We start from the raw sequence: 23,132 nt of genomic DNA, 5'->3' as shown, positions 1-23,132 counted from the left end.
TGATATTCGTTAGTCAGCTTACTAAACAATTGAATTGTTTTGTACTCATTTACCTGATTTTTTATTTGCTTCGTGATATTCACATTAAGGAGATTCTTGGTCGTGGTACTAACAAATGGAGTCTCTATTATGTAGATGACTTCAGTCCGGACATAGCTAACAATGTGACACATCCCTCTGATAGTAAATAAAAGAAAATCTGGTTGTGGCACCGTCGATTGGGACATCCGACTTTTAGTTATCTGAAACATCTTATACTAGATTTATTCTCAGGTTTCAAGGACTCCAACTTCAAATGTGATACTTATATTTTGGCCAAAAGTTATCGTGTGCCCTATCCGTTGAGTACCAACAAGTGTACTACTCTGTTTACATTAATTCACTTTGATATCTGGAGACCTTCACCTATCACTGCTTTTTTGGCGTTTGGTGGTTTGTTACATTTGTAAATGATTATACACAAATGACATGGTTTTATTTGCTGAAGAATAAAAACGAAATGGTTTCTTGTTTTCATTTTTTCCACAAAAATATGAAAACTTAGTTCAATGCTCAAATACAGACTCTTTGCTTAGACAATGGTGGAGAATTGATTAATCATGACTTTCAGGCTTACTTCCAACAACGTGGAATTATCTATGAGACGTCTTGTCCTCAGACACCACAACAAAATGGTGTTGCTAAATGAAAGAATCGACATCTTCTTGAAACAGTCCGAGCACTTCTGATTGGCATTCATTTTCCTTGTCATCACTAGGATGATGCTATTGTCACAACAATTTACATGATCAACCACATGTCTTTGGTGTATTGAACTTTAAAACTCCCTTACAAGTGCTTTCACAACACGGGCCCCTACTCTCTATTTTGGTACTCACATCCCGAATATTTGAATGTGTGGCCTTCATTCATCTCCACAAAAATAAACGTAGAAACTTGATCCATGTGTGCTTCATTGTGTTTTCTTTGGTTATGTCACTAATCAGAAAGGCTATCGCTGTTATCACCCTTCTACTCGACATACCTATGTCACTTTGGATGTGACTTTTCTAGAATCCGAGATGTTATTTCATGACCCAACATCCAATTCTACGCTTCATAGGGAGATACAAAGTAAAAAGCATAATTGGAGCAACTTGGAAAACGAAGAAATTCGCCTCTGTACAGAAGTGATCGGTCATCTTGCCTCTGATGATTGATGGCCCCGAGCTCTAGAGCATGAAATTGCTCTCCACCAAGAAATGATCGATTGTCCAAACCTGATGATAGATCGTTTAGCCTATGGAGCACGAGATTGTTCTCTACCGAAGAGAGATTAATTGCCCATTCACAGCGATGGATCGCCTGACCCGCCTGACCCTTGCGATGATGTTTCTAATCCAAGTCCCACAAATATAGACAATACAGAACAACAAGCTAAGACCCCATATCTAACTCAACAGTACTAATAGACCAATCTTCTGAGAATATCCTTGAGGTAACTACTACTACTACTACACTTGTAATATATTATAAATATATTAGATACCAATTACCTTTCATGCAAAATCTTGGGGAGCCTCTAAATCGTTATTCACCTAATATTGGCAAGACATCAAAGTATCCAATTGTGAATCATGTATCCACTAAGAAGCTGTCTGAACCTCTCAAGGCATTTGTGCATCAGTTGTCTGCTATTTATATCCCAACAAAGGTTGTTGAAGCATTGAAAGATCCTAAGTGGGTTCAAGCTATAAAGGAAAGAGATGAAAGATTTTGAGAAGAATCATACTTGGACACTGAAAAGTTTTCCACAAGGAAAAATGATTGTCAGATATAGATGGGTATTTATCATAAAACACAATGCTAATGGATTTATCAAGCAATACAAGGCAAGACTTGTGGTGAAAGGGTACACATAGACTTATGGTGTAGATTATGAAGAAACCTTTGCACTAGTTGCAAAATTGAACACAGTCAGAGTCTTGTTATCCCTCACAACTAATTTGGACTGGCCACTACACCAGTTTGATATAAAGAATGTTTTCCTACATGGAGAACTCACGGAGGAGATGTCTATAGACATTCCTCCTAGATATAACACTATTCAAACTGAAACAATATGCAAATTACGAAAGGAGTTGTATGGATTGAAATAGTCACCACACGCATGATTTGAGCGGTTCATCATGGCAATGAAGAACAATGGTTTCAAATAGAGTAACTCAGATCATACTTTGTTCTTGAAACATCAGAAAGGGAAGGTAACAGTTTTAATAATCTATGTTGACGATATGATTATTACTGGGAATGATAAATAGGAAATATCTTAGCTACAAGACTATTTGGCTATTGAATTTGAGATGAAGAATCTAAGTTGACTCAAATATTTCTTGGGAATTAAGGTGGCCCGATCACAATAAGGCATATTTCTCTTTAAAAGGAAATATGTCTTGGACTTGTTGATAGACACATGAATGTTAGATTGCAAACCTGTAGACACTCCTATTGTTTAGAATCATCATCTTGGAGAATATACGGATCAAGTTCCAACTAACAAAGAAAGATACCAAAGGTTAGTGGGAAAATTGATCTACTTGTCTTATACTCGACCAGACATTGCTTATGCGGTGAGCATCATTAGTCAATTTATGCATTCTTCGGATACTTAGATATTTGAAGTTTGAACTCGGAAAAAGACTTATGTTCTCAAAACATGGTCATCTAAATATTGATGGTTATTCAAATGCAGATAGGCAAGGCAGTGTAACAGATAGAAGATCGATATCGGGTTACTTCACATTCGTGGGAGGTAATTTGGTGACATGGAGGAAGCAAGAAATAGAAGGTAGTCTCTTTATCCAATGTAGAAGCTGAGTTCAAAGGCATGACTACAGGATTTTGTGAGCTCTTTTGGTTAAGCAAGTTGTTTACTGAACTTGAGTGTAAACCCACGTCCACAATGAATTTCTTGTGTGACAACAAGGCTGCTATAGCTATTGCACAAAATTTGGTTCAACATGATTGCACTAAACATGTTGAGGTGGATCGACAATTCATCAAACAGAAGCTTAAGGCTAAAGTGATTCAGTTTCCTTTCGTGAAGTCCGAGGATCAATTGGCGTATATTTTGACAAAAGCGATTTCCAATAGAGCGTTCCATAATTCACTAGATCCAGTTGGGTATTAACGACATTTATGCACCAACGTGATGGGAAGTGTTGGCGTGATCTGTGGACTATTGACTTTCTTTCCTTACACACCAAGAATTCTCATTATAATTGTATTTGATTTACTTTAATTTCTGATTTCTATCGTAAATAGAAATATGAATTTATTATTTACTTGGCCATTAAGGCTCCGTTGTATTATAAATATGACATTATACATTGAGAGAAATACATAGAAAATTCATACAAACAAATATTCTCTCATAGTTTTCATATTTTAACAAGTTGGACTTACATGGTTCACAAGGTGGAACCAAGAATTTACATAGGGGTGGGCTAATAATATTTTGTTTTGTTGGAGCATGGACTTGTTGTTTGTATGACAAAACAAACGAACAAATAATTCTACTTTAACCCAATATGTATAATCATTACCTTTCTCAATAACTTTCTTAACACTTGACAAGTTGACATGTGTACCATCACCACTTTAATCCATGAGCATAACCATAGTTACACAAATACAAAGCAAATAATTAACTATGGTTATGCCCATAAACGCATGTAAAAATATTGAGAATGATGATTAGGTGTAACCCTATTATGATAGGAACACATGTCATTAATATAAAAATAAATAAATAAAAGCAAGGGGCTTTTACAATATCTCCATTATCAAAAAATTATAATAAAACAAGGAAAACGAAAAGTGTAAATCCGCATATTAAAAAAACGAAAATGTAAAGAGAATTATGAGATAATAAATAACCATTAAAGAACATCAACTCCAAACAATAGAGGTCTGTCAAATTTGTCTCTTTCTCTACCACCTTGGTTCTTTGTTTGGTTTTAGAGTTAGGGTTTCAAACCAAATAAAATGAAAGAGCAGGGGATTTGACAGTCATGGCAACGAGCAGTAGTCGGATGGAAACAGTACTTACTTCTACTCAACACCACCCGTCCAGTTCACACCAAGAAGAAGAGGTTAACAATTTTCAATCTTTCATCTTTTGTTCTTTTCTTTATATATAATTTAGTTTCTCTTCATTTTGTGTATATTAGTGTTTTGATACTGATCACTGAGTCTCTGGTTTCCTTGTGATTAGTTTCCCATAAAACTTAGTAGAAAATGTGGTTTATGTGTTCTTCATTCACTTTATTTTGAGTGTAAAACTGCATTTCATTTTATGTCTCTCTGGGAGTTGGTAAGCATTTCATTTGTATGCTCAGTCAAGTCCATAATATTTCAGTGGTTGTTTAACACATTCTTTATATGCATGTCTGTGTGGTTATAAGTTTATAAGACATTCTTTAAATTCTAGAAATTCAAGATAGTCTTTCACTAATATTTTCGTTTCCTATGAAAAATTTAGAACCTTTCATTAATATTACGTATCTCCAAGAATTCTGAACTTCAACCATAGCCTTATCATTTGATCTCCAAAATAGCAACTTTATGAAATGGCAACAAAGAAAAATGTAATAGCTTTCCTTTGAAATTTAGTCTAGGGTTGGAGACTCCAAACTGTTCTCTCTAAGAAATTTTGCATTGGTGTAACTGTGTGCTGTGTTGCCTGTTGGAGTTGTTTCTGAGCTTTTAAATCTCTGGTAGAATTTCTATTAGGCTAGAAAGCTTGATTATCTCCTCAAAGAAAAGGAGGACTTATCTCATTTGGTTTCGCTTTTGTGGCATTAGCCTCCCCTGCATTATATTTGCTGTTGGAATGTGTCTAATGTTACCAATGGCCTAGTCATTTCTTTTACCTATGTATCATATTTCATATGCCAAGTACTCCTTAATGTGGATTGCAGACTGCATGATCTGTGTATTTATTTTATGCCCTCCTACTGTCCTTGAAAAATAATATAAATAGACTTTTTATTTATAGGATATTAGAGTTAGACTCTTTAAGGAAGATGGCCACAGTTGGTGTTAGAATCTTTTATAAGCTTATTCATTGATTCTTTATGCGTGGTGTGAAGCATAGATTGCTTTTCCTTTTTCTTTTCTTTTCTAGTTAACCGGATATGGGAACAATTGTTCTGGTTGTAAAATTATTGTAAATTAAGCAGGTTTTCGGTTTGGCCTTTGTTATAGTATTGTTTGGGTTAAGTACATATATCTTTTTATTTGTTGCAGATTAATGTTTTCTTGAAGATTATGCGAACTGTGGCCTTAACAGTCAAAAGCTCTGAGACGATAAAAGATCTTAAAGCACTGTTACGTGAGAAGTATGGATTTGCTGAAAATCATCAGGAGCTCTTTTTGGGTGGTGATATGCTCATGGACTACCAAAGTCTAGTTGACTGTGGAGTTCAGAGGGACTCAACTGTTCATCTTGTTCTCCAGAATACTGTCGGAATCAAATTATTTGTCAAATTACCATCAAGTCAGGGCACCATTGAAATTGAAGCAAAGGCTCATGATACCATCCGAAACATCAAGGCCATGATTCAGGCCAAGGAGATGATTCCATTGGATCAGTTCACTCTTGTCTATGGTGGAGAATTGCTTGAAGAGGACAGCACACTGGCCTCATTAGGTATCAAGAGCGAGTCAACCCTGCAAATGATTTATGCTCCTAAAAATACCCTTTCAATATCTGTGAAAGCACCATCAAGAGAGACTGTGAAACTCAAGGTTAGAGCCTTGTTCACTGTCAGTGATGTCAAAAATATAGTTGGGAACACTATAGGTGTCTCAGTCAGTTATCAGAGTTTGATCTATGCTGGAAAACAGCTTGAAGATCTCAAGACATTGGCTTTTTATGACATCAGAGATGAATATGTATTGGAGATGTCACCTCGTTTGTTTCAGATATTTGTTAAAGATTTTGATGGGAGGAGAACCCTAACTATCGATGTGAAGCAGTCTGATGTTGTTGAAGATGTGAAGGTCAAGGTTTTTCGCAAGCTTAAAGTGTCTATGAAGCGTTACTATTGTTGTAGGCTTTTGTTTGGTGGGAAACGTCTTCGTAATGGTCGGGATCTAGCAAGCTACAACATACAGAAGGACTCCACCCTTAGTTTCGTTATGTCAGCAAACATTTTCTAGAGGGTCGTAGGCTAGCGTGGTTAGCTATCTTTTGCAGATTAGCAGCAGCAACAATATTTTGGCACAGGTAAGGTTAGAGAAATGATGAGTCACATGTGAGATTATCTAGGTAAGATTAATTTCAAGTGTAATGCACTTAGAATAGGGTACAACTGTGCTGAGCTCACTGTAGGTATGTGCAATGTTCAAGCCAAAAAGTAGGATCAAACTTAAATTGTGCAACTTTTGTATATAAATATGTTTCTTTTGATTGTGCCTCATCATGTCTGTGTCCCTCTAATTTCATTTTCTTTCATATTTCTTTTTGTAAATGAAAATTGTATAAAGACTCTGTCTCAAATTTAAGATCTTTGCTTGAAATAGTGTTCCTTTTGGAGTAAACATCCAATTGATAGTGCAGTACAATCTATTCCTAGATTGTGCTTTCCAAAGGCTCATGTTGGGTTAAAGCTTTCACGTGATTCTCACGTGCAATGTAGTGTGTTATCTTCCTAAAGTGAATTGTTTTGGTCCTTGTTCTTTAATTATTTGAAGCCTTTCTTTACAAGGGCGATTCAATCCCATTCTCATAGGCTATACTTAACCGCATGTAGTGAAGAGGGCTTGCTTATAAAGGAAGGTTTTGTTTTTGTTTTTGTCTTTTATCGAAACTTGTCAAGGAAGGTTGAGAATCTTTTGAGTCCATAACAAGTGACCAACGGCTTGGAAGTAAAACTTTTCAATCATTGATCTCGTTGCCTTTGGTAGAGCTGAAAAGATGAAGAGGCAGATGCTATGATAGTAAAAGCACCGTTTGATTAAAGATAGGAGAGAAAGAGGAAGAGGAAGAGGAGAAAAAAAGGAAGAAAGAGGGAAAAGTGACAGTAGAAAAAGAAAGAAGAAGAGCAGTGCGGGTCCGGTCTGTTTTTAGAGAAAATACGGGTAAATACAAAGCGATTGGAAATTAACTATGCAAACACATGTTTATGCAATTCAAATGGAATGAAACATGTATGAGCATCTTCAAGGGATGAAGTAAAAGAGTAGGCAAACCTTATTTGCCTTGACACATCAGCATTTTCATGCTAAAAGGTAATAGGTAAGTAAAATATACACTCTCCCCAACAAGGCAATGTGGACTACTTCAAAATGAATAGGTATATTGGGCGCCACTTGCATTTTATGATAAAATATCACATACACTCATTCATACTTTCTATAAAATATAATAATAAATGTAAAAGATAAAAGTTCATAATATAATAATAGTTTGTACAATTGCATTGTCTAGTCCCTTGAAGTGGCACTGGCAATGGGTTCAATCGGGGGTGGGTATACTATTCTCATCCCCATCCCCGCCTTCATATCCACAATATTCATATCGGGAATTCCTAATCCCGTCTTCATTGGGGAAGGGGTTCCCTGACCCGCACCATTACGGAAGAAAAAACCAACAAAAATGTATACTTATAACTTATAAGACAATATAAGAATGTTTACATATTGGCGGGAGGTTAACTTATAAGACTCTATAATATATATATATATATATATATATATATATATATCTGTGTGTGTGTGTGTGTGTGTGCGCGTTCGGGTTGTGGATTCAAAATACTATCCCCGCCCCTCCTCGAACACCATAACTGTAAAATTCCCCATATCGATCTCTTTATCCTTCATACTCGACCCATTAGGGTTGAATTCCAACGAACTTTTACCCGCAGAGAAAATTGTCATTTCACTTACCAACTTTTTTCATTAGGCAAATGGATAAACAACATGCCACCTAAGTTGTTATAGTGTATTTTTTTTTCCTTATTTACATACTCCTGGGATATGCTCACCATATTCGTAGTTCATTGGTGATGTATCTGCTGGAGTTGAAAAAAAAATCGATGGAATAACCGCAAGCAACGGGAAGAGGGTCTACCCAGCGAGTGAAGACTGTTGTAGGGGGCCCCGCAAAAAATGACCTTAATTCTCTTTAGCCTTTTCGTTTCCCTTTAAAAAATATATATTTATAAATAAATGACCCATTAAGGAGCATCACTCCAGTCTCCAAACAATACAGAGAGGTCTGTCAAATTTCTCTCGTTCTCTACCGCCTTGGTTATAAAAAAAACAGAGACAGCAGGGTTTGACAGTCATGGCAGCCAGCAGTAGTCGGATTGCAACAGTACTTTCTTCTACTCAACACCACCAGTCCAGTTCAAGCCAAGAAGAAGAGGTCGTTAACGATTTTCAACCTTTCATCTTTGCTTTATATACTATTTTGTTTTCTCTTCATTTTGTGTACTGTATATTAGTGATTTGATACTGATCACCGAGTCTCTGGTTTCGTTGTGATTGGTTTTACCATAAAATAGAGAAAAACAGAAAACAAAGTAGAAAATGTTGTCATAACACATTCTTTATACTTTAGAGATTCAAGATAGAATCTTTCACTAATATTTTTGTTTCCTACAAAAAGAAGTTACAATCTATGAATAATATTTTGTTTCCTATGAAAAAACTTTGAACTTTTCACTAACATTATGTATTTCCAGAAATTCTGAACTTCAACCACGACCTTATCATTTGATCTCCAAAATAGCAACTTCATGAGTATTCTATTTTTAAACCAACTTTTCCTTTTGAATTTAGTCTAGGGTTGGAGACTCCAAATGTTCACTCTAAGAAATTTTGCATTGGTAGTAACTGTGTGCTGTGGTTGCCTGTTGGCGTTTTTTTTTATAGCTTTTGAATCTCCGGTAGAGTTTCTATTAGGCTAGAAAGCTCGATTATCTCCTCAAATCTGGTTTCTCTTTTGTGGCATTAGGCTCCCCTGCATTCGTATAATGTTACCAGTGGCCTAGTCATTAACATATTCTGTGTGCTAAGTACTCCTTAATGTGAATTGTAGACTGTATGATCTATATATTTCTGTTATGCCCTCCTACGGTCCTTGAAAAATAATATATATATATATATATATATAGTTTTTATTAATCAGAGATTAGAGTTAGACTCTCAAGGAAGAATGGTAATTTTGTATTAGACGTTAGGCCTTATCATGGATGTCTATATCCTAGAGTCTTCTCCCTGGAACACGGGCCACAGTTGGTGTTAGAATATTTTGTAAGCTCATTCATTGCTGCGTGGTGTGACATATTGACTGCTTTTCCTTTTTCTTTACTAGTATATTATTGATGGCCCAACCTGATATGGATAATGGGAACAATTGTTCTGGTTGTAAAAATATTGCAAATTAACGTTTTCGGTTTGGTCTTTGTTATAGTATTGTTTTGGTGAAGTACATTTATCTTTTTCTTTGTATCAGATTAATATTTTTTTGAAGATTATGAGAACTGTGGCCTTAACGGTCAAGAGATCTGAGACGATAAAAGATCTTAAAGCAATGTTATGTGAGAAGTATGGATTTCCAGAAAATCATCAGGAGCTCTTCTTGGGTGGTGATATGCTCGTGGACTGCCAAAGTCTAGTTGACTGTGGAGTTCAGAGGGACTCCACTGTTCATCTTGTTATCCAGAATACTGTCTGGATCAAATTATTTGTCAAACTACCATCAAGTCAGCGCACCATTGAGATTGAAGCAAAAGCTCATGACACCATCCGAAACATCAAGGCCATGATTCAGGCCAAGAAGATGATTCCATCGGATCGGTTTACTCTTTTATATGGTGGAGAATTACTTGAAGAGGACAGCACTCTGACCTCATTAGGTATCAAAAACATGTCAACCCTGCAAATGATTTATGCTCCTAAAGATGTCCTTTCAATATCTGTGAAATCACCATCAGGCAAGACTGTTAAACTCAAGGTTAGAGCCTTGTTCACTGTCAATGATGTCAAAAACATAGTTGGGAACACTTTAGGTGTCTCAGTCAGTTATCAGAATCTGATCTATGCCGGAAATCAGCTTGAGGATCTCAAGACATTGGCTTTTTATGACATCAGGGATGAATACTTATTGGAGATGTCACCTCGTTTGTTTCAGATATTTGTTAAAGTTTTTGATGGCAGAACCCTAACTATTGATGTGAAGCAGTCTGATGTTGTTGAAGATGTGAAGGTCAAGGTTTTTCGCAAGCTTAAAGTGTCTACGAAGCCTTATTATTATTGTAGGCTTTTGTTTGGTGGGAAATTTCTTATTAATGGTCGGGATCTAGCAAGCTACAACATACAGAAGGACTCCACCCTTAGTTTGGTTCTGTCAACAAACGTTGTCTAGAGGGTCGTAGGTTAGCGTGGTTAGCTATCTTTTGCAGATTAGCAGCAGCAACTATATTTTGGCACAGGTGAGGTTATGTAGAAAAGATTAATTTGAAATGCAATGTACTTAGAATAGGGTACAACTGTGCAGAGCTCACTGTAGGTATGTGCAATGTTGGCCTGAACAGAACAAGTTGCTACATGTGGATCTTGGCTTAAGAAGGAAAACAAACCTGCTTTAATTGCATTTTCCTTCTTTTTTAAAAATGGCTTTTGACTTACTGAGTTTTATGTTCAGTATTTGGATGATAATTCGAGAAAGGTCTAAAATGAGAGAACTTTGGCCGTAAGCACAATATCAGTAAAAAAAATCCGTGTGGTCATATTTTCTTATATGCAACATGAATTATTACAAATCAGAATACTTGAATCTTGCAGTAGTTCCTGATTCAAAAATTCTTTTTTCTTTACTCAGTTTGAACCCCATCAATAAATTATTTGAAGTACAAAGAGAGTTGAAATTCTTAGAGATTTCTTTTTGTCCTTCCATTCAAATGTCAGTGTCTAGTTTTGGACTATTACTATACTATTCTATTGATTTTCCAAATTCTTTTACAATACCCGTGCTTTGTGTGAACCTACCAACTTGTATTAAAATTGAACCAAATTGAAGACTTTGGCTAGAGCCTAGGCTAAATAATTGTTTCATTATTATTAAAGACCAATTATTCAACTGAGAAGCACTTATCCAATAAACAATATAAAAGATTTATATTAAAAGAATTCTATTTGTGTTTGTTAAAGAAAAGAACTCTACATAAGGGAGTCTTCAAACTCTTGAGTTTCATCAGAACTATAAAGTTTTGCCAAAACCTGGCAATCTGAACAATCACTCAAGTCTTGAAAATTTCCAATGGAAGCACTGAGACTTCGTAGACCCTCACGCCGGGGATACCGAACGCTCCCATCAAGTTACCCAGGTTCATCTCAGCAAAAGGTTGTTATTGCCTTTTATTTACGTACATATTATTTTTCATTGGAACAGTTTAAAGTCATCTCTTTCTTTTTTGTTCTCTCACAATGTCCTATGTATCCTTCATATGATTGAAATTAGCTTCACAAGATTTGTTTCTTCTTTGTAGCAGAGGAATATACTGTGGAAGGTCTTGAAACAAGTAGCTCTGAGCGTTAAGAAATCCGTAGGACACAGGAAGGAAAGCAATTCAGAAAAGCTTCAGGAGTCTCTCTTGGATGATAGTAGTAATTGGCTTCACGATGGCCAAATACCAGCTGATCAAGGAATTCAAAAGGATCCCAGTTACCATATACGTCATCAGAATTCAATGAGAATGAAAATATATGTGAAAATTCCATCAAATCAGAAGACCATTGTATTTGAAGCAAAAGGGTACTATACCATCAATGACATCAAATCCATGATTCAGTTGAAGGAGGGAATTCAATCAGACCAGTACACTTTAGTTTATGGTGGGAAACTACTTCAAGATTATCGGACATTGGCCTTGCTTGATATACGGACAGAATCAACCCTTTATATGATTTTTAATCCAAGAGATGTTATGCCAATTTTTGTGAAAACACCAAATGGAAAGATTGTCAAGGTTGAAGTTAAGGTCTTGTACACTCTCCGGGATGTCAAAGCAATTGTTGAGAGCTTTATAGGATGTCCTGTTGCTGATTGTAGAATGATTTATGCAGGAAATGAGCTGCAGGATTGCAAGACTTTGGCTTTCTACAACATTGAAGAAAATTCCACTTTAGAGGTGCTGCCTTCTTGGATTCAGATATTTATTAAGACATGGAATGGGAAAACCATTACGCTTGATGTGGCACGGTCGAATACTGTCAGAGAGGTGAAGGACAAGATATTTTGTAAGGTTAGAGTGCCAGTTCATTTTCAGAGTATTGTATTTTCTGGAAAACGCCTTGAAGATAAATGGTGTCTTGCAAGATACAACATCGAGAAAGACTCCACTCTCCACATGGTTTTGGCTTGGTGAACCAAATTCCACTATCATTCATGATACCAGAGGAAATGCAAGCAAGAGTTGAACTTCTGTAATAAGGGCGCTGTTAGATATATTCCTTTGGGTTTGATGAAGATGTATAGTGGTTCCCAGTGAAAGATTTTATATAGAAAAAGGGTACAAGTCGTCATATGTTCGCAACAAATTTAATTTTTTTTGCATTTCTTAATTTTTCATATTACAAAAGTTTGATGAACTCATTTGGTGATGAATATGCTTTGCTTCACGTGGAACAAAAGTTTTGGGAACAATCTGAATTCCTTAAATTACATTTCATTAAAACGATAGAAATTCGATGGAATTTTATTCTTGATTCCTTCATGAAATCATTTTTTGCAAGAACAATTGCATAAAAATTATGGCATGGCAACACTCAAAAGTTCTTTGGTAAATGAGATGAATGTCCTGCAGAGACTTAATTTGTATCCGACCTAAATTGGGTCAGAGATCTCCTACTCCTTCAAGAAATAAGGCTATTTGCTTCCTCTGTTTCAATTTGAATTTTGAGTTGGCACCAGAATGAAATCTTTAGGCTGCAGAAGAACTTCACATGTGAGTTTGGAACAGTAATTTGGCATAAATACTTGGCTTGGAAACAACATGAAAACCAAGAAGCTTTCTCTGAACACCAGGCTGTTGTGGATTCAACTCATCAAATTCTTTTCTATGTATTCTAGGCAGTAAGACAGTGCATAAATTGGAAACCAACTTCTCAAATCTCACTTGGAGCTTCGCAAGTCACAGATATCAACATGATGACGAAAAATAAAAATGATCAATGAAGTAAGCCAGCAGAAGTCACACTTTGAGTTAGAGGGTTATGTTAAGACCTCCCTTTCTGCCATCAGTTAAGATTCCCTCCTGAAAATCCCTCAGAACCCTTCTCTCCTGCCAAAACTGTGTGCATTGGACTCTCACCACTCTTGGATCCATGCTCTGAACCTTCCAATGAAATATCTGTCATAGAATTCTGGCCTTTGGATCTTGATGACCTTCTTGATGATCTTGCTGACCCGCTTTCAGAGGAACCCTTTTTCCTCCTTTGTTTTGGTATCCCAGGTGGATCTTGTGAGGGAGATTCAGATCCAAGGTTGTTAGAATTCCTGCTTCTTCTTGAATGACGGCTACTACCTTCTTTAGCCTCTCGAGAAGGGGAATCCATTACTCCATCCTTGGAGCGGTGGCGCCTAGAATGCTTCTTTGGTCCATCAGAGATCTTCTTGGTGGGGGAACTTTCAGGTTCATCTGTAGGCGAATGGCGCCTCGACCTTGGAATGTCACTTCGATGCACCACCAATTGTTGGCCAGGTTTATGCATATCTGCATAGAGAAGCATACAACATTCAAATGTGAATTGTTGCACATTTTTGTTGATTGCATTTCCACATAACAGGAGTTAACAAGAAAAAGGTTACAGAAAGAATATGATCAATTTTAACTTCACGTTAAAAGTGACATGTTATATTGCCAAACTGTCAATACGAACTATTAGCGTCAACATCATACAGTGAACAGATGTGTTAGAAAATAAGCAAACCTTGGGAGGACAATTCTTTAATAGCCAGTTGCCCAGCGGATGAGACTTCAGGAGAAGATTTGAAATCGTTCATCTGCAAGATGAAATTTTATGTAGTTGCAATTGTATGTTTCATGGAGAGAGAGAGAGAGAGAGAGAGAGAGAGAGAGAGAGAGAGAGAGAGGTTTACCCAGCTCGGCGTACTATTTGCAGAAGGACCATCCCATCCAATGTGTGCAACATGCTTTACATCCGTGGGAAAGCCAATTTGTATTTCATCATCTTTCTCTTCTGCAAAATTTGTACCACTGGGTCAATCAATTTGCTCTTTCTTTTCAATCTCTATTAAAATAAATATTATTTACATCACAATGAAGAGAGATTAAACTAAGAAGAAAATTTATGCTCATGATTTCTCACTGGAAAGAAAAAAAAAACCCGCAAAATTTTCTATCATTAGTTCTCGCCGACCAAAGAAAAACATGCAGAAAAACCCAACCGGAATTTATGCCACAAGACCTTGTAAAACTTGAAAAAGAAAATTATTAGAATTTAGGGAAAAATCAACAGAAATCGCACGTACCAAACATATGTGAAATGTATCTTAGGCCTTTCAAGAGGCCCTTCACCTTGGTTGCCATTTTGTTGGCTCAAGTGCTTTAGGACATGCACTTCAGAAACCTTCAGCTGGAAATTAAGTTGCTGGTAGAAATGGTGCTTATTCTCAACTTCAAATACAAAGAAAGCAAGAATGTATATGACAAGCTCCTGATCATGGAAACCACAAGAAGGAGAAAAGAATAAATATATACTATCAAAAACCATTTGGAAACTCCTCTGCCCAAAGAATATTCAGCTGCTAGTTGCTACATCACCATATTATTTTTTATTATAATTTATTTTTCCAAATTGATCCCCAATAAATGTAACACCAAAAGAAAAAATGTGACAGGAAAAAGAACTATGTGTACCTTGAGAAGAAGAGGCAGAGAAAAAGGCATCAGCATGATACAACCAGCTCCTGCAATCTCAAACCCACATCATGGTAAGTGTTCCCAAGCGTACCCATATAATCCAACAGTGCAAAGAGCGGTCTCATCTCTCTCAAACAATTTACAAATAAAAATTTGCAATTGTTGATTGTGATGCCATGGGGCCAGAAATTTTTTTGAATTGGCAAATCCGAAAAGAATCAGAGTGGAAATGAGAGCATCGGTTTTGTTGGATGGCCCGGTGGCGATGCAGTGCTCATTCCCGGTGACCGGTCATCAAAACCTGTTGCTCACCGGATTTTCGGGTGGGAAAGTAGAGAGATAGAACTAGAAATGGCGAGGACCATAGGCTAAATTTGGGTGGAGGGGGCTTGTTAACGGTTTTTCAGTGAATGCGCGGGAAAAGCGGTTGGTGAAAACAATTGTGTGGCAATTGTGGAATTACTAGCTCACATCTCGTCATCTTAATTTGTATATCTTCTTCCTCTAGAACTTGTGTGACAACCATGACGTACCAATCACTCAAATAGAACAATCTGTTCATATTCTTTTTTCTATAATAAACTAATTTAAATTTAAATTTTCAATTTTCAATTACCCTGGACAGAATGGAAGACAACAATGACACGGTAGGTCTAATCTTTTCTTCTTATTTTTGCCAAAATTAGGAAGTGGATGGGGAAAACTCACACGAGTATTATGGAGACTTAAATCCAGGACCAGCACATCGAAAGCTTGGGCCAATCCAACTAACACCCCATTGGTGACATGGTACAATGGACGAAATGGAAGACAACGATGACATGGCAGATCTAATCACTCAAATATAAACAATTTCTACATTTTTTTTCTAATAAAAGGATACATTTTTTATTTTCAATTACCATGCATAGAAAAGACTGGAACAGAAAGAACTTTCTTTTTGGTACAATTGAAAACTTCCGTTTTAGTTTCAGCTCATTCTAGAGAACACGTTCATTATTAATACACCCTAAAGTATAAACTTGTCGACTATATTGTACCATACGGAGTAATAACACTACATGACAACGTTACGAGTAGAAACAAAAATTTGTTCATCTGTCTGTGCCTTCAAGAATTCTATTTGCCAGTCTACGTCAGAGGCGCTCAAACCTAGGAATCCATCGGGACCGCTTTCTTTTATTTTTTCAATGGAAAGTAGCCATGTTTTTGGGTCAGTTGAAACTAGCCATGAAGAATTTGATTAGAGAGTGGGGATCTACATTTGATAAATTAACAGAGTTTAGCTACATGTAATTACATTGTTCTAATAGAGAAATTCCATACACCTAGCACCCTGAGATGAGGAAAAATGCTTCGAGGAGTTGAAAATAAGCATAGATCTGACTCCGAGTATTCCGAAATATGAATTATTCTAGGAGAGGAGATAATTATAGATCTGAATATTCCGAAATATGAACTATTCTAGGAGAAGTTTGAATCCGTTCTGTTCGGATCTTCATCGGCATTGGTTGGGTTCGGACGCCAGACTACCAAGCCCATCCCAGTCACCGGCCACCAAAAAGTACAAACAAAAGAACCTAAGGCACATGCTTATATAACCTTAGCATTTGATTATACTGAATTACCCATCTCTATGATATCTTTGCTGTGTACAACATAGTTTCATTCGAACCCTCTCAGGTCAACCTCAACACACTTGAAAGAAGCAGGGAAGAAAACAACTTTCCACCGCACAGGCAAGACATATGGAACCAAATAATAATAACCGACTCTGTAACAACCAATTATAAGTAAAAATTTAGCATTAAAACATTAATCAAATAGCCATATGAATTCGGGAAAAAGTCGCATTATTTTTCATCTTTGAAGTTGAAGGATTAGGCCACAAGGACATGATCCAAGGAAAGGAAATGGAAGGCAAGGCAACCGAATGCACAAGCCTCCTCTCATCAGGAAACCTTCTCATTCATGAAGCCTTCAATTCATCCATGCCAACACTAGCCTGTGTTAAAGAGTAAAAGTTCGTCAGCATACTAGCAGTTTACAATAACAAATGAGTTATTAATTTATTATCTTCTTTTTCTCATTGTTTTTTCTAAGTAGAAAATCAACGGCATCACAACCGAAGCAACTTATGGAACTTTCCTTCCAACCAATGGACAATATTTCAGCCTTTTGAGTTTCACTAATCTTACAACCACCTGCTTTACTTTTCAATAAAATGGACTGGGTCAAGCATACCAGCTGGATAACTTCAAAATTGAGCACTAAAGCTTCCAAAAGCAAACCTTATGTAGCTAATTAATGGAATATATCTTTTCCTTCAACTTCTCCTCTTAAACATCTATCAGTCATTAAACCCAACTATTGTGGTCAATATATGGCAACCTTCAATCTCAAAACTCAACAAGGATGTTAAAGAGGTAACGATCTCACTAAATTCTGCAACATAATAAATTATCTTACCAAAAACTTGTGATTCTCTTTAAGTAAAGGCGTAAAGGTAGTACAAAATTTCTCTATATCACCCATGATATCACCATTGCCTCCTATCACCTCCATGAACTTCTTCCTGTCAGGAGCAAGCTTCATGGCAACCTATCATTACAGAGACTAATAAGTCCAAATTTCAACAAAAATGAAGTTCTTGTTTGCAATTTCTTTCAGACTTTCAGTAAAGAAAAAGGCGGGGATACTGAATATTAATTAAATCATAGAGTACAAGTAATTATGAATCAGTGGATAAGCTAAGTGAACTTTGCTGGTACTTAGGTATTCAAAAATATCCTTTATCAAAACAGTGAAACTATACTAAAGAGCAGGTTTTTCTCTAATATGGGAAACACAGAAATGCTTTCAGGTTTAATAAATACAATAGCTTCATGCTTTCAGATGAGTTCTGTATTTTTTACATGCTAAATTCTTGAATTAGAAACTAGCATCAAAGCGTAGCTAGGAAAGATGGTGATCATGAGAAGTATATAAAAATGCATCCAGGGCCAAATAATTAACAATGCTAAAGTTAAGCAGTAAAGCATTTAGAAAGGGAAGCAATCTACTTTAGAATATAATCACCATAATTCTATTAGAGTCCAGCATGAGACAGTCAAAGGATAAAGCCAGTATGAAAAATGGTTGCACATCAAATAATTGAAGGGGCATCAAAGACATTTACACTGAAACTTGAACTAGCAAGCCATCCATGCCATTTTTTCAGGGTCTTGCCATAGGAATCTGTACAAGCCTGTGACATTGTCCAATCTGGATGATCCAGTAAGTTCCGAAACAGCTCCACCAAGAAATCCATGGCTCTGAAAATAAATCAAGAATAGTATCATATATATAAGGTATTGCATTTCAACAATGTGCAAAGGCATAAAATTGAGAAAAACACGAGTTAATGATTATATATAGTGTTCACCTTGTCAGCCAAAGAAGACCGTTGGTGCAGCTGGATGATGCTTTTGCAGTTTTTGTTTCAACCTCAAGTTGCACCAAGCTGTACAAGTAGTTGAACTTGGAAGGATTCGATGAATATTTAGATTCCAATCTCTACACAGCCAAAATTGAAGAAAGTGAGAATACTGATGGGCATTCAAACTCAATGAACAAAAAAAAAATTATCTTACTTTCAACAAATATATCACCTACAAGATGTTCTAAGCAAATTGATGCATAAATGGGTAGATTAGCATTGCCATATCCAAGTCAGACAAGACAAAGCATATCTATGACTACTAAAAACAAATAATTCAAGTTAACCGAGAATCACAAAAGCAGGAAGAAGTACTAAACTGGCAACGAACACGAATGGTGAAAAATACATGTAAAAGAAACATATCTTACCGTTATATTACCACCTATGTCCGATTTAACAAGGGTCATAGCAGCTCCAAACTTATCTGGCATCAGAATTTGTAATTGCACTTGTTAAGTCAAAGGGTCATGCCCAGATCCAAAGCACAAAGCTCGTATTGTAAAAATAACAAATGGGTAGAAAACATTATGCTTAAAAATCATGTACAAGCGACAGGCATGCATTGTGGAAACTGAAAACTGGTTCAAAGTTTTGGAATCAAAGAGGTTAAAGCAATTTGGGATCGAAACAAAACAGGGAGGAGAGAAATGATGAACCTATAACAGGCAGAATCTGCTTGCACACTTCCAAGAAAGGCTTGGTCAGAATCTCTCCTGCATCAGACTTGACAGTCTTGAATCCTTCCAAGGCAGGAGCGAACACAGTCCCCTCCATCTTCCCAATTCACTGCGTACCCACATCATCATTTCAAATTCACATACCAAAAAAATAAGTAAATTTTGCAAGCAAGCTCCAATCTTTATCAATAAACAGCTTAATCAAAACATTTCAACTAAAACCAATGATTTTAAAACAAGTTCCAGATGAACATACACTGTATCCAAATTTACAACATAACTTGATCATCGCATGTATAATTCAAAGAGAGTGAGAAAAAGATCGGAGCTTACAAGCAAGCTGCTGTTACAATTTGCAGAGTTGGGTAGCTTCGGATGGCTTGGATCTGAGTAAGATCACAGAAAATGGTGAAGATCAAAACCAAAAACAACAATAAAAATGATGATAAACGAATCAAAAAAGAGGAAGGAAATGTGGGTTGGATTCGATATTCCGAAAATGGGAAACCTTCGCGGAATTGGAGAAATTACGAGAGAATCGAATTCTTCTATGACTTGAGAAATGGTGGTGGTGGGATTGGGATCAGGATTGAAATTGAATTCCTTTTGGGAAGTGAACAATTTTTAAAACCTCAAGTGATTGAAGGGAAAGGATTTGACTAATTGACTGCTGGGACTGTGTCGTTTGGTGATTTGGGTGAGTGAATTGCGCGAATCCGCGGCATCTGGCATACGACATGTTGTACGCCAGAGGGCTTTGTGGCCGTTATGATGTTTTATTTTTAATTTTTTTATCTGTAGACTTTTACTGTTACTGGTACTGTTGCTGCTTTTTGTTGCATCTTTTTTTCCTTCTTCCCGATGAAATTATCTTTTTTTTTTTTTTTGGAAGCTGGAAATCAATACCAAGGCGCAAAAAGCGCAAGCAAATACGGAAGCAGGAGTCCAATTAGGAGGGGACTACAAGCACGCATACATCACAACCAAAGACCAATTAAGATACAAGATAAAGCAGAAATGCCAGATAAAGAAAAGAAACAGACGGTGCCATAGATGGGCAGAGGACGTCGAAATCTAATCTAGCATTCCTCAAGTGCTGTGAATTGGGGGGCAAGGAAGACCATCTTTGTCCAAGATTCCAATCAAAGAGGATGGGGGTCGGTTGACCCAAATAGAAAGGCTCATCCTTGACAAAGCTAACTTGGCTAAGTGATCTGCTGCCAAGTTTACGGTCCTAGGGACCCATGACCAGTTACAATCCCGAAAGGTAGAGCAAGAGTTCCTGATGCTACGAAGGATTGGATAGAGCTGCCACCTACCTCTTGGGATTGAACGATTTAGGCAAGATATGGCCTCCTTGGAATCAGATTCAATGACTACTCTAGTGTGCCCTTGTTGGATGGCAAAATTACACCCTTCCATAATAGCCAGAGTCTCCGCTTCGATGGTACATTCTGCTTCAACAGAGCAAGCAAGGCCAGCAGCAAAAGCTCCACTAGAATCACGTAATACCACTCCAATACCTGCCAAATGAAGCTCTGGTTTCCAAGAAGCATCCACATTAATTTTTACGACACCATTAGCAGGAGGGGACCAAAATTGGGGGGGTTGAGCCACAAGAACAGGGGATCTGCGAGTTGCGTTTTTCAAGGCTTGAGCATTAAGGTAGCTCCTGCAAGCGGCCTGAGATTCATAGATTACCGCCATTGGTGATAGTGGGTGAGATTCGATAGCCATCTTGCATCGCATTTTCCAAATGTACCAGCACATGTAACCAACACTAGTCATGATGTTGTCCTTGTCACCCGAATTTTCCTTCAAACTCAAGGAGAGGGATAAAAGCCATTTATCAAAAGTGGTGATAGTTCCTTTGTCAATTCGCAAATTTAGATAGCTGCCAAACCAGATAGGCTCTACCCAGTTACAAAGAAGCAACAAATGTTCAACAAATTCGCTTTTGTCACCACATATGGGGCAACAAGGAGACGTCCCAATTTTCCTCCGGAAGAGATTAGCCTTTGTAGCAAGACAGTTCCTCAAGGCTCGCCAAAGAAAATTTTTATTTGTGGGGGAGCAATTAAATTCCAGATTAGCTTCGGACATCTTTATCACAGGACAAAGAAGAAGAAGGATTTCGAGGTCGCCTTTTGCAAGAAGTTTCATGAAGTGTGTGGTACCCAGATTTTACTTTGTATAATCCCCTGTTTTTGTTTTAGGCCAGACCAAGCGATCATCTTCACCAGAAGGAGTAAGGCGAATCTTTTGAATAGCATGTGCTTCATTGTCAGTGATTAAGTGCCGAATCAGCCCCAGTCCCAAGTGTTTGTTTGGGGGTTGATGATATGTTGAACCCGCTGATTAGCATCCACCGGAGAATTAGTTCTTGGAGTAAGACGCATGTTGAGAGTAGATGGTATCCAATTATCTTCCCAAATCTTAACAGAACCACCATTCGAAACCTGCCAGAGAGCCTCGTTCTTTATCAAATCTCTCCCTTGCAATAAGCTTGCCCAAGCCCAAGAGGCACGTCCCCCTTTTTTTGCTTCAAGAAAAGTAGTATTAGGAAAATATCTAGCTTTAAGAGTTTGAGCCCACAAAGAATCAGGATCATGTACTAATCTCCAACATTGTTTTGCAATCAGGGCTAGGTTGAACTCATGAGTATTTCTGAAACCCAAGCCGCCATCCCTTCTTGATTTACCAAGAGATTCCCAACTCATCCAGTGAACCCGTCGTCTGTCACCAGTTTGACCCCACCAAAATCTTGCAAGAATTGAATCAATCTCCTTGCAAAAAGTGAGGGGGAACAAGAAGATATTCATTGGATATGTAGGGACATGTGCCACAGCTTTTATTAAGACTTCTCGACCAGCTTGTGAGAGGAGTTGTTGCTTCCACCTATCAACTTTGCAAAGAATCCGATCTTTTATGTAGGATAATGCATTTTTCTTGGCCCTCCCCCAAACGGTTGGCAAGCCAAGGTAATTTCCAGGATCCTCAACCTCAGGCATGCCAAAGATATTACACAAGCTCTCACGCAAATGCATAAGAGTATGAGGACTGAAAAGAGGGTGGATTTGGAGAAATTCACCTGCTGTCCGGATGCATAACAATAGGCGTTGAGGAGCATGACCAAATTTCTGCAATTCTGTGTGGAGGCCTTTAGGAAAATCAATGTATCATCCGCAAACATAAGGTGGGATAAAGTGGGGGCCCTATTACCCATCTTAATACCCTGCAAGAGCTCATTAGAAACAGCACTTCGTATCAATGAGGAAAGAACATCACTTACAATCAAAAAGAGATAAGGCGAGATTGGGTCTCATTGCCTTAGACCTCTGGATGGTTTGAACTTGTGGCCTGGCTGCCCATTAATAAGCACAGAGAGCTCAACTGATCTCACACAACTCATGATAAGATTAACCCAAGATTCCGCAAAACCCATTTTTAGCATCACTGCTTCAAGGAAGTCCCATTCCACCCTGTCATATGCTTTATTCATGTCTAATTTCACCCCCAAGTCGAAATGCTTCTTTGACTTTTTAAGTTTCAGATAATGGAAAATCTCATGGGCAATAATGAGGTTGTCCTGTATTTGTCTCCCTGGTATGAATGCATTTTGGCTATAGGAAATAATGGTAGCCATGTGAGGTTGAAGTCTATTTGCCATGACTTTGGACAATATTTTATAAGAGAAATTACACAAGCCAATAGGCCTGAATTGAGAAACAGACTCAGGGTTGGGAATCTTAGGGATCAAGGCAATGTGGGTGAGGTTTAAAGGCATTGGGGAGGAAGTTCCCCTCAAGAAATCAGCAGCAATCCCCTGAACATCATTGCAGATCGTTTCCCAATAAGAGTGATAGAAAATACCAGGAAAACCATCAGGCCCAGGTGCCTTTGTTCCTCCCATTTGAAAAACAGCATCTTTAACTTCTTGATCAGTAATTTGTGAACATAATTCCACATTTGCTTCATCACTTACCACTGGAATAACACAGTTGAGAATGTCCCCCCAATCACGAGTGCCTCCTGAGG

General features: G+C 37.4%; 5 protein-coding genes across 7 annotated transcripts; 3 read left to right on the top strand and 2 right to left on the bottom strand.

Moving 5' to 3' along the window:
• Positions 1-3,425: 3,425 nt before the first annotated feature.
• Positions 3,426-6,564, top strand: LOC103324201 (polyubiquitin-like). The gene is made up of 2 exons (XM_089045862.1): positions 3,426-4,133; positions 5,290-6,564. The coding sequence occupies exons 1-2, from the start codon at positions 4,053-4,055 to the stop codon at positions 6,202-6,204; spliced, it is 996 nt and encodes a 331-aa protein (XP_088901988.1). The 5' UTR covers positions 3,426-4,052; the 3' UTR covers positions 6,205-6,564.
• A 1,665-nt stretch (positions 6,565-8,229) lies between these two features.
• LOC103324202 (polyubiquitin-like) lies at positions 8,230-10,645 on the top strand. Its single transcript, XM_008226242.2, has 2 exons — positions 8,230-8,413; positions 9,506-10,645. The coding sequence occupies exons 1-2, from the start codon at positions 8,333-8,335 to the stop codon at positions 10,415-10,417; spliced, it is 993 nt and encodes a 330-aa protein (XP_008224464.2). The 5' UTR covers positions 8,230-8,332; the 3' UTR covers positions 10,418-10,645.
• Positions 10,646-10,787: 142 nt separating this feature from the next.
• Positions 10,788-12,591, top strand: LOC103324203 (polyubiquitin-like). 2 transcript variants are annotated; one of them, XM_089047456.1, is made up of 2 exons: positions 10,788-11,395; positions 11,544-12,591. In XM_089047456.1, exons 1-2 carry the CDS (start codon positions 11,312-11,314, stop codon positions 12,417-12,419), a joined length of 960 nt encoding a protein of 319 aa, XP_088903582.1. In that variant the 5' UTR covers positions 10,788-11,311; the 3' UTR covers positions 12,420-12,591. The 2 variants fall into 2 exon arrangements, with proteins under 2 accessions (XP_088903582.1, XP_008224465.2); XM_008226243.2 differs by having other exon boundaries at positions 11,541-12,591.
• A 211-nt stretch (positions 12,592-12,802) lies between these two features.
• RIC5 (ROP-interactive CRIB motif-containing protein 5) lies at positions 12,803-15,300 on the bottom strand. 2 transcript variants are annotated; one of them, XM_008226105.3, is made up of 5 exons: positions 14,934-15,300; positions 14,546-14,730; positions 14,153-14,253; positions 13,984-14,056; positions 12,803-13,766 (listed from the first exon to the last, which is right to left on the bottom strand). In XM_008226105.3, exons 2-5 carry the CDS (start codon positions 14,601-14,603, stop codon positions 13,291-13,293), a joined length of 708 nt encoding a protein of 235 aa, XP_008224327.1. In that variant the 5' UTR covers positions 14,604-14,730; positions 14,934-15,300; the 3' UTR covers positions 12,803-13,290. The 2 variants fall into 2 exon arrangements, with proteins under 2 accessions (XP_008224327.1, XP_008224328.1); XM_008226106.3 differs by having other exon boundaries at positions 14,546-14,690.
• A 1,423-nt stretch (positions 15,301-16,723) lies between these two features.
• GLTP1 (glycolipid transfer protein 1) lies at positions 16,724-19,772 on the bottom strand. The gene is made up of 8 exons (XM_008226107.2): positions 19,603-19,772; positions 19,428-19,480; positions 19,074-19,203; positions 18,786-18,841; positions 18,361-18,491; positions 18,115-18,250; positions 17,406-17,537; positions 16,724-16,941 (listed from the first exon to the last, which is right to left on the bottom strand). Exons 3-8 carry the CDS (start codon positions 19,189-19,191, stop codon positions 16,906-16,908), a joined length of 609 nt encoding a protein of 202 aa, XP_008224329.1. The 5' UTR covers positions 19,192-19,203; positions 19,428-19,480; positions 19,603-19,772; the 3' UTR covers positions 16,724-16,905.
• Between the last annotated feature and the right edge of the window lie 3,360 nt (positions 19,773-23,132).

Source organism: Prunus mume, linkage group LG2, assembly GCF_029339155.1.
Source record: "Prunus mume cultivar Tortuosa linkage group LG2, ASM2933915v1, whole genome shotgun sequence".
Lineage (NCBI taxonomy): Eukaryota > Viridiplantae > Streptophyta > Magnoliopsida > Rosales > Rosaceae > Prunus > Prunus mume.
The sequence above is the reverse complement of the archived record's forward strand: the minus strand, read 5'-3'. Positions and strand labels throughout refer to the sequence as shown.